The 10,331-nt window shown below is 34.9% G+C and overlaps 1 protein-coding gene across 3 annotated transcripts in view; it reads left to right on the forward strand.

The window, feature by feature from the left end:
* The window catches only part of SUN3 (Sad1 and UNC84 domain containing 3), a 53,659-nt gene extending 44,006 nt beyond the window's left edge, over positions 1–9,653 (forward strand). For 2 of the 3 annotated variants that reach the window (XM_027836930.1, XM_027836929.1), the window contains exons 7-11: positions 2,156–2,237; positions 4,085–4,200; positions 5,890–6,057; positions 8,702–8,794; positions 9,338–9,653. In XM_027836930.1, coding sequence (XP_027692731.1) covers positions 2,156–2,237; positions 4,085–4,200; positions 5,890–6,057; positions 8,702–8,794; positions 9,338–9,469 — 591 coding nt within the window. In that variant the 3' untranslated portion in view covers positions 9,470–9,653. The remainder of the gene's footprint in view (positions 1–2,155; positions 2,238–4,084; positions 4,201–5,889; positions 6,058–8,701; positions 8,795–9,337) is intronic. The other variant, XM_027836931.1, reaches the window with a different exon arrangement.
* The last annotated feature ends 678 nt before the right edge of the window (positions 9,654–10,331 follow it).

A 10,331-nucleotide genomic window follows, 5' to 3' on the forward strand; every position in this document is an offset into this window, starting at 1 on the left:
ACCAGCTAAATCATGGTTCTTTGTCTCTAAACTTAGCTCAGGAGTTAAGTTTGGAAACTGAGTTCTCCTGCTAATCACTGTTCTATTCTTGACTTAAGGAAATCTGTTATGAGGGGTGCAGGTGGACCATAGAGTCTGGTCTTACACCATCAAGCTATCCTTCAAAGATATCTAGTTTGTTATTCAAAGAAGTCTGGCCCGCTCTCTTTTAACATGAACTCAAACAACGAATACTTAGTCACAGGAGGGAAGGTGGGGGTTATCGCTAGTTCCTAGATTCCCAACTTCAGACCAATAATATTGTTCCCCTGACTTTAGCTATATAACAGTCATGTTGTCCTCAACCCCATGATATCACCTCGCTTATTCTGTTCTTTGTTCTAACCTTAGTTAAATATTCATCTCAGGTATTTGGCATAAATTGAGGCAAGCCATTGACCCCTTTATTATTGATTTGGCCCTATGATAAACTGTTACCTTGTTTGAAGAGAATGTACCTTAGTCTACCTTTGGGGATGTTTTTACTCATACCATTATCCTGTGTTTCCCCCAAGCCCCCCATCAGTTTTTTAAAATATTTTATTTTTCCGCAATTACATGTAAAAACAATTTTTAACATTTTATTAAAAGTTTTGAACAAGTTGTGGTATGTGAATTCCAAAATCTATTCCTCCCTCTTTCCCATCCACCTCTCTGAGATGCTAAGCAATTGGATATAGGTTATACATGAGCAATCATGTAAAACGTTTCCATATTAATCATTTTATTCAAGAAGATTCAAATAAGAAAGAAAGAAAGAAGGAAAGAAAGAGAAGGAAAGGAGGAAAGAAAGGGGGAAATAGTATGCTTCAGTTTGTATCCAGACATCAGTTCTTTCTCTAGAGGCAGATAGCATTTTTCATCATGAGTCCTTTGGGATTGTCTTGGATCATTGTGTTGCTGAAAATAGTTGTCATTCATAGGTCTTCATTGTACAATATTGCTGTTACTGTGTACAATGTTCTCCTGGTGCTACTCACTTCACTTTGTATCAATTCATGTAAGTCTTTCCAGGTTTTTCTGAAATCATCCTGCTTGTCATTTTTTATAGCACAATAATACTTCATTACAATCACATGCCACAACTTGTTCAGCCATTCCCCTATTTATAGGGATCCCCTCAATTTCCAATTCTTGGTCACTACAAAAGGAGCTGCTATAAATATTTTTGTACAAATAGGTTCTTTTCCTTTTTTTCCTCTCTGTGGGATACAGACCTAGCCATGGCATTGCTAGATCAAAGAGTATGCACAATTTTATAGCCCTTTGGGTATAGTTCCAAATTGCTCTCCAGAACGGTTGGACCAGTTCACAGCTCTACCAACAGTGCATTAGTGTCTCAGTTTTCCCACATTCATCCAACATTTATTATTTTCCTTCAAAAAAGTAATTCTATGAAGAAACAGAATTAACAGTTCATAAAACTTCTATCCTAATCACAGCAAAGAGAATTAATATGCCAGAGATACCCCCCTTTCATTTTGCTAACTAAAAATATTCAAGGTATGACAATATAGGAGTTATGAAGATGCAAACATAACTTTATTTTAAAACCAGAAGTGTTATTTTAAAAATAACAATATTATTACATAGTAATCTTACTTAACATTAACAAATGATTACTATTAGTATTAATAATATGATGATAGCTTACATGTACATTACAAATTTACAGAGTTCTTATTGTAATCCCATACAGTAGGTAAAACAAGTGTTCTTATTACTCATTTTACAAATGAGAAAACTGATTCCCAGAGAGGTGAAGCAACTGTTCCATGGTCACACAGCTTAGTAAGGGCAGAACCAGTATTCAAATCTTGGTGTTTGGACTCCAAGTTCATCACTTTTTCAGCTGTATCACAATGCTTATCTCAATAGTAATGGTATTGAAAATAATATTCTCAGTCACAGAAAATTAATGCTAAACAGGGAGCAATCTGGAAGACAGTAAAACACCAAATTTTCTAAATACAAAAGTGTAAAAGAAGTTTAATTCTAATAAACATTTAAACCCAAAACATTGTTTTGAACCTTTCCACATCAGGGTGATAACTTTAATTGTGATACAGTACAAGTGTCTCTGTATGTTAACTATAAATCATTCATTTCCTCACAGGAAATGTCCTTGGTGAATTATATCCTTAAAAAGTTCAGGGAAGATCAAGTTCAGATGGCTGACTATGCCCTCAAATCTGCAGGTGAGTTACATACTGAGCAACTAAGACTCATGACAAGACAATTGGCTGCATTCTTGTATATGTTTCTGTATCTGTACATAGTACTTCAGTGCTTCTATTCTTCATACTTCTCATTAAGTAAAAACATGACTCTCTACCTGGCAGTTGAAGAGGGAATAAGAATGAATATGAACTATATGGTAGAAGACAGAAAGGGTAGTTAGTAGCTTTTTTCTCTTTGAAAGAACTAGGTAGAGTGGACACCTATATATTTTAAATTAGTCAAGATCCTCCTTCTCATTCGCCCCTCAAGCTTCCTACCACCACCACCAGTTGAGAACACAAGAAAAACAAAACCTATTGTAAATATATATAGTCAATCAAAACAAATTTCCATGTTGGCTTTGACAAAAAAAAAATTGCCTCCTTCTGCATTCTGAACCCTTCACATCTCTATCAAGAGGAAGGTAGCATGTTGCATCATTAGTCCTTTATAATCCTGCCTTTAAGCTGATAAGAGTTCAGTAGAATAATATTCCATCACATTTATTAGACCATCCCTTGTTCATCCATTCCCCAATTCATAGGAACTGTCTCAGATTTCCATTCTTTACCACCTCAAAAAGGGCTATATTTCTGTGCATCATTAATAGTTTGTTTTCTTTAGGACTAACCCCTCCTTTAATAAACTCTCCCAATTCCCTCTCCTTTTTCTACCTTTTCCCCCTTCTTCCCTTTTTCTCTCATTTCCCTATTGAGTAAAATGAATGTCTGTACCCACCTATGGGGGTGTGTGTGTGTGTGTGTGTGTGTGTGTGAGTGTCTGTGTGTCTGTGTATTTTTCCTGCTTTTAACTAGTTTGGATGAGAGTGAGATTCAACAGAAATGAAGGATGGAATCTTCTGCAATATAAAGATTATTGCTACTAAATTTGGTGCTATTTCTGTTAAATGTCAATATTTGAAGGTAAATAATTACATTTTTAATTCAACATAGAAGTTTGAGTGCTAATTATATATATGGCAACATAATATAAAACTTATGAGCTAATAATCTAAGTACCCTCCAGTGAAACTGATCCCTTATACTGTTCCTTTTGGAAACTGAGAACAGAAGGTACATAGCTCATAGCATGACTATTTTAATTCAGTTGCCAAAGGGATAGATCTATACTGCAGAAGGAAAGTTGCATATCTCTAAGACCTCAAGACATGAACTTTTGTTAAATTTTAGAAAGCAAAGGCATAAAATGAGGTTTTAAAAAGCTGAAACTTAGCAGGGTAGAAAACTTTTCCTACTCTGATCCTATCACAGACCTTAAGAAGATTGCTTAGTTTTTCTTGTAAGATGTAAGATACCATCTACAGTTAAGGTGATATAAAAATTATTCTTGCAGTGCTTTTTAGTGGTGGTGTTTTTTTTTTCCTGACCTTGAGATAGCTTGTCATTTATTTCATGAATTGCAAGATTTTAAGAATCTTGAAATTTGTTACTATCCCTTGTTAGCAGCTTTAATCAAAGAATTTTTCATCAGCCAACCAGTTACTAATATGCACAACTCCATTTTAATTATTATCTCATTTTTCAAACATTAGAACTGGAGAGTGAGTGATCATCACTTGGCTCTGGGCAATAAAAGGTAAATTAGATAGGATCAAGACTTTTTCACATAGTAATTTAAAAGAGCTGTGATTTCATTGGGGTATGGATACTCCCTTCACCAAAGCTGCTGAAAAACCTTCTACTAAAATTTGCAATTTTCTGAGAACAAACTACTATACTACTTAATTTCTCTGTTAACATTTTCGTTCTCATTGTTAGAATTATACTAATTTATTTGTTTCTGCCTTCTTGTTTTCTAATTTCAGGTGCCTCCATTGTTGAAGCAGAAACTTCGGAAAGTTACAAAAATGATAAAGCAAAACTATATTGGCATGGGATAGGATTCTTACGTTATGAAATGCCACCTGATATTATTCTTCAGGTAGAACCAAAATTAAATATATCTTATTCCTCATTCTCCTGAATTTCCTCATTATGGAATCCCCCGTGCTTAAAGCTGGACAAGAGGAGATACTCTAATCACTCCTTTTCCGGAGGCCTGATATAATCCCCCTACCTTTTCACAGTTTATGGGATCATTGGGTTTAGATCTTGAAAGGATCTTACAGATCATATCATTCTATAGGCACCACTTTTCTAACCTTCCCCAGCCACTGATTTATCCTCATTTCTGGAAACAATCTCAACATTCAGTTTTCTCAGGATATCAATTAAATCCTTTCCATTAAAAATAACATTGGGTCAAGCTCAATTTAAACAATAGTTTATTTAGCTCCCAGTTCTCTTTATAGGTTTCTCATAAAATGATGGTTAAACTGTTAATCCCAGGTCCCTGTACCTCTTAAAGATACAGTAATCCTGTCTATAGTCTCTATGAAAAGCTGTTGAAGTTGGTATTATATTCATCACACCAATATTTTTATCTTACCAGTCTGCTTGCATGCTAATCCATCAAAAAGTTTTTCATCCTCCCTGATCTCCATACCCTTTATGCCTCTGTTCTATCCTAGGCCATTACCCTGCATTGGCTATATTTTCTTTTCCCTAACTCACTTGTTGGTGAACCAACTCAAATTTACACTATTTTTCATTCTTGAATCTCTTGCCCTCTCCTTGACTTACCATTGATCACACCTTGCCCAGCCCCAGCATTGCTTCTACCATCCGCCTCCTTCATTCCTATTCATGTGCTGCTGAACAGAAGATTATGAAATTTCATTGACTGGGTCACAAATTCACATGATATAATCTCAGCTAGGGCCTCACTGTAATAAGGCAGAAAAGTTCTATACATCCCTAGTCGATTTGCTATCCCACTCACAAACAAAATTAATATAACTGGGTTAAGAATTAAAGCAATCAAATGGGATAAGGGTTTGGTATCCAAGATATGAAAACAATTCCCCTCCCAAACTGATGTTTTTGTGATGGTAAATTAGGCCATCTTTTGTCTTAATTCTCACCTAGCCTTAGTCATTGAATGGGCATTGCTTCAGACAAACTGAGGCCTGGGAAAGACTTTAATTTAGAAAGGCCAAGTCATCCATTGCATCCCAGGCCATTGCCAGTCATCTTGACTTTTGTCTTGCCACTGGACTTTAATGACTCTGGAGAAGAGAGGCTGACGCTTTGCCAGCTCTGCCTCCTTAAATCCAATTCTTGCGGAAGTCAACAACAATCTGAGTGAAGTGCTTTAACCCTCCCTAGATATCAAACATGGCATTTCCTCATACAGACTGAATTGACCACCTCCATGATGGCATCACTTCACTCTAATCCCTTCACTATTCACCTTGCAAGGTCTACTTCATGTCCTACTTCCCTCCATGAAGCCTTTCCTGTTACATTCTGATTTCTCTATTCTCTAAACTTTTACAGCATTTAAAGCACAGTTCATTATTTAATTATCTAAATTATAATTTATATTAATTACATCATCCTCACTAGAATGTAAACTCCAGATGACAGGAATCTTCTCTTATATTTCTTTTGTATATCTCATAGTACCTATCCTAGTCTTGGGCATGTAATGGGTACTCACTAACACTTACTGACTGAACTAGTGTTTTAGAAAGAGGTCAAAGAGGATAATAGTTTATTTTTTTTTTAGCCTGATGTCCATCCTGGGAAGTGCTGGGCATTTCCAGGTTCTACGGGTCATACTGTAATCAAACTTGCCAGGAAAATCACACCAACAGCAGTTACCATAGAGCACATCTCAGAGAAGATTTCTCCCTCAGGAAGTACTGCCAGTGCTCCCAAGGACTTTTCTGTTTATGTAAGCTCTTTTCTATATTTAAAATTCAAATTATTATAAAAAAAAGATGATGAAATGTGCTTTGGGCCTGTAAATACTAGACTATGTAGAGGTACTATAATTTATGCAGGAAATCGTTGTCACAGTTCCTGAAACACTGAATACAAATTGATTTAGCAAATCAAATCAATATTTTAAAATGTGTATTTGTACATTTTGGTTTTATACAATGTATGCTCCCAACAAACACTCAAAAATAAACCTTTTTGTACAGTCTCTAAACAAAGTTAGATCAATGATTAGCAATAGAAAGAAGAGATGTTAACTTTTTTACATTTTAACTTTGGTAGTATACCAACCTTGCCCATTGTATTGAAGCATAGTTTTGTTGTCTCATGATGTGACCTTATTTATACTGTTGTAGTGGTTTTGGTCTGCATTCTTCATTTGGCATCATTTCACCCAAGTTTACCCATGTTTCTTGAATTATGTACATTTGCCATTCCTTATTATATAATGATATTCTATTACACTTATATACCCTATTATTTAGCAGTTTTGTAATTAGGCATGCATTTTGCTTTTAGGTTTTCATGATCATGAATATTGCTGTTACAGACATTTTTGGCAATATATGTCTTTCTCTGTTCCCAGTAAAGTCCTTTCCAGCAGCTCTCTGGGTCAAAGGTTATGAACAATTTGATAACTTTTTCTTGCATATTTCAAAATTGTTTGCCAGGACAGTTGAACCAATTCACAATTCCACCAGCAATGAAAAAGCTTCCTCTATTCAAATAGCCCCTCAAACAATGAGTTTTCCAGACTTTTAACATTTCTGTTAGCTAATTAAATCATATTTTAGCCACAGAAAAACATATTACTTCAAAGAATTCTCAGTTCAATTAAACTCAAATTAACAAATATTTATTGATTATATACAGTACACAGAGCCCTTACTTAGACACTAGAAAGGTCACCGTCCAATTGGTGCTTACCATCTAGAGGAGGATATATGATATATAATCAAAAATAAGACATAAGTATATATTAGAGCAGCAAAGTGTTTTATTGAAGTTCAAAAAGGAAAAAGGTTTTAGTAATTGAGGAAGACTTGAATTGAGCTCTAAAATATGGGTAGGAATTCATGGGGGATAATGGCAGGGAAGAGCACCCAACACATAGTAGCATATGTAAAAGCAAAGAGGTGGGAAATTATGAGTAAACAAATGTTGTAATAGCGAACCATCTAGCTAGGGTACATCTACAGGAAGGTCATCATGATGGTGAATCAGTTGAATAAAATGAAGATGTTTAGTCCGGAGAAGAGACAACTCACAGGAGGATAAAATAACTATATTCAGGTATTTGAAAGGCTGCCACATGGAAGAGGGATTTGACTTGTTCTGTCTGGTTCCATAAAACAAAATTAGGAGTGATGGATAGACGTTGCAAAGAGGCAAATTTAGGCTTTATGTTAGGAAAAACTTTGTAACTTCAAGCCATCCAGAAATAGAACGGGTTGCCTTGAGAGCCCATTTCCTTATTGGAAATCTTCAAGCCCAGACCTGACCACTTGTTGGCTATATAGTACAGAATTCTATTTCATTTGTGGGTTGTAATAGATAGCTACTTAAGGTTCTTTCCAACTCTAAAATTCTGTCATTTTATAAAATGTGTTGTGTCAAGCCTGCTTTTATCATATGTATCTAAGTTTTGGGACACATGACTTTATTATGGTAAAATGATTTCATTACAATAATTAAATGTTTCTTATTAAATGTGATCAATTCAACTAATACACTCCTCCTCTTGTGTTATTATATTAGGCACAAAATATTAAACTTTGGAATAACAATAAAACACTGCCTGCTTTTTTTTCTCTTCTAAACTAATCTTTACCTTCAAGTACTGAGTAGAGAAAGAAGCATGAAAGAAGGTATATAAGATGCACTATCACTTTCATTCAGCTGACAAGGGATTAGACGTACACTAGGAAAATATATTTGTGTGCTGTGTGATCCCTAGGGCCCTAGGGTAGGAATATATGTTTTATATTTTGGAAAGTATAGTAAGTGATAAAATTGATTAGGTAACCTGAGATTTAAGTCAGAAATAAAATATTTTTATATCATGATACTAACACAGATCTAAAAGTGATTTGCCATTTTTCTCTATTTCCCACAAGCAAAATACTTTCAGATATCCATATGAAAAATACAATCTGCCTAATGAAAATAGCTACTGTCACTGTTACTGCTAGAAGTGATGTTCTTGTTGCTTTTTGTCCTAACAATTTTTTACTTGTCTCAAGAACTATGAACAAGTGTAAGTGTTCTCTCCACTTCTCCTAGGCAATTATCACATTTTGTTATATATATTTTGATACCTATCTATCGGCTGTGCTATAGTATAAACTACTTAAAGTAAAAAATATGTCTTATTTATTTTTGAATTCCTTGCACCACTTAACACAATGCCTAGAACATGGTATCTGGCAAACTACAATGCTTTTAATTTGAATCCAATATACCTAATTTGATACTGTCTACCCAGTAAGTGTTTAGAGAGTTGTTGCTACTTGAACAAAAGAAGTTTGATCATTTGGGTGAAGCAGTCTTTCACATAGTCCCTAATCTCCTAATTTCCATGTCTTTCACATTTTTAGGGACTCAAAGATGAAAGTAAAGGAGAGGAAATCTTCCTTGGTCAGTTTGTGTATAACAAAAAAGGGACCACTGTTCAAACATTTCAGCTCCAGGTAATGAGAGACCTGGGAAAAGATAATTAGATGAAAATATGTTTCTTTTCTAGGAAGGGATTTGTTTGGATTTAATTCTAACAAAAGCCTATAACAATAGGAAGTGAATGAAGAAATGCATAAGTCATATCAAATCTTGTAAATAAGGCTTCAAAAATATGATAATAAAACAAACACCATAGTTTCATTATAGTCATTAGGCAATTTTTAGAAAATTCAAGCAAAAATGAACATATGTATGTACTTGAATGTGTGTATATGAAGTCTATTAAGGAGAATTATATGGAGGAATCTGACTGCCTGCATTCTATTCCTTTTCTTCTTGTCCTGTATGATCTGGGTGGGAATGAAGGTAGGCTGGGGAACATCTCTTCACTTCTCTGTAGTTCATTCTTTCCATCTGTGAAATGATGATTAAAAATATTTATGTCAGAAAGGAATGAAGAAGTTTAATTCACAATTACTTATGAAGTACATTCATATTCTTTAAGATGAACTTAACTATAAAATATTAACTTGGATTTATATTTTCTTTATTTTTAGAATGGAGTTTGTGAATCCTTATCATATGTGAAACTGAAAATTCTGAACAATTGGGGTCACTCCAAATATACATGCTTATATCGATTCAGAGTCCATGGAAAGCCAGAAAAGGATGACTTAGGAGTCTCTTAAAAAGAGCAAGGGACTGACTGTGGTGATGTAAAATGGCATATCTACCAAGTCAAAACAGCCAAAGTCCCTAGAATCAAGTAAATGGGATGAAAGCTTCAAAGAGGATACTTCATGATTGCATTAAAATAATAAGTTGGTTTTCTACAGTTAGTGAATGTTGCTTATAAAAATGTTTGGAAATTAACTTCTATCAGTTTGCTTGTTTTTTATGCTCAAATACCACCTCCCTCTCTTTCCCTACTTCATTTGATGTCTGTTTCTTCCTGTAACTCCCTGAACTTCTCCTCTAAGAACTTGGATGCCATACCATTTGGTGCATATGTGTTTAGTAATGATATTACTTCATTGTCTGTGGTGCTTTTTAGCAAGATATAGCTTCCTTCCTTATCTCTTTTGATAAATCCATTTTTGCTTTTGCTTTGTCTGAGACTAGGATTGCTACCCCTGCTTTTTTTACTTCAGCTGAAGCATAATATATTCTACTCCAGCCCTTTACCTTTACCCTGTGTGTGTCCCTCTGTTTCAAATATGTTTCCTGTAAATAACATATTATAGGATTATGGTTTTTAATCCATTCTGCTATCTGCTTCTGTTTTATGAGAGTTCATCCCATTCACATTCACAGTTATGATTACTATCTGTGTCTTTCTCTCCATCCTATTTCCCCCCTTCCATTTATACTTTTCTTTCTCCTTTCTCCCTTTCCCTCCTCACTAGTGTTTTGCTTTTGACCACCGCCTCCCTCAGTCCTGCCTCCCTTCTATTAGCCCCCTCCCTTTTCTTCCACTTTACCCTTACTACTTCTTTCCTCCCTTCTATCCCCCCTCCCTTTTCTTTCCCCTTTTCCCTCCTACTGCCTATA

The sequence above is a fragment of the Vombatus ursinus genome, unplaced genomic scaffold (genome assembly GCF_900497805.2).
Source record: "Vombatus ursinus unplaced genomic scaffold, bare-nosed wombat genome assembly UNPS02014820.1, whole genome shotgun sequence".
Classification (NCBI taxonomy): domain Eukaryota; kingdom Metazoa; phylum Chordata; class Mammalia; order Diprotodontia; family Vombatidae; genus Vombatus; species Vombatus ursinus.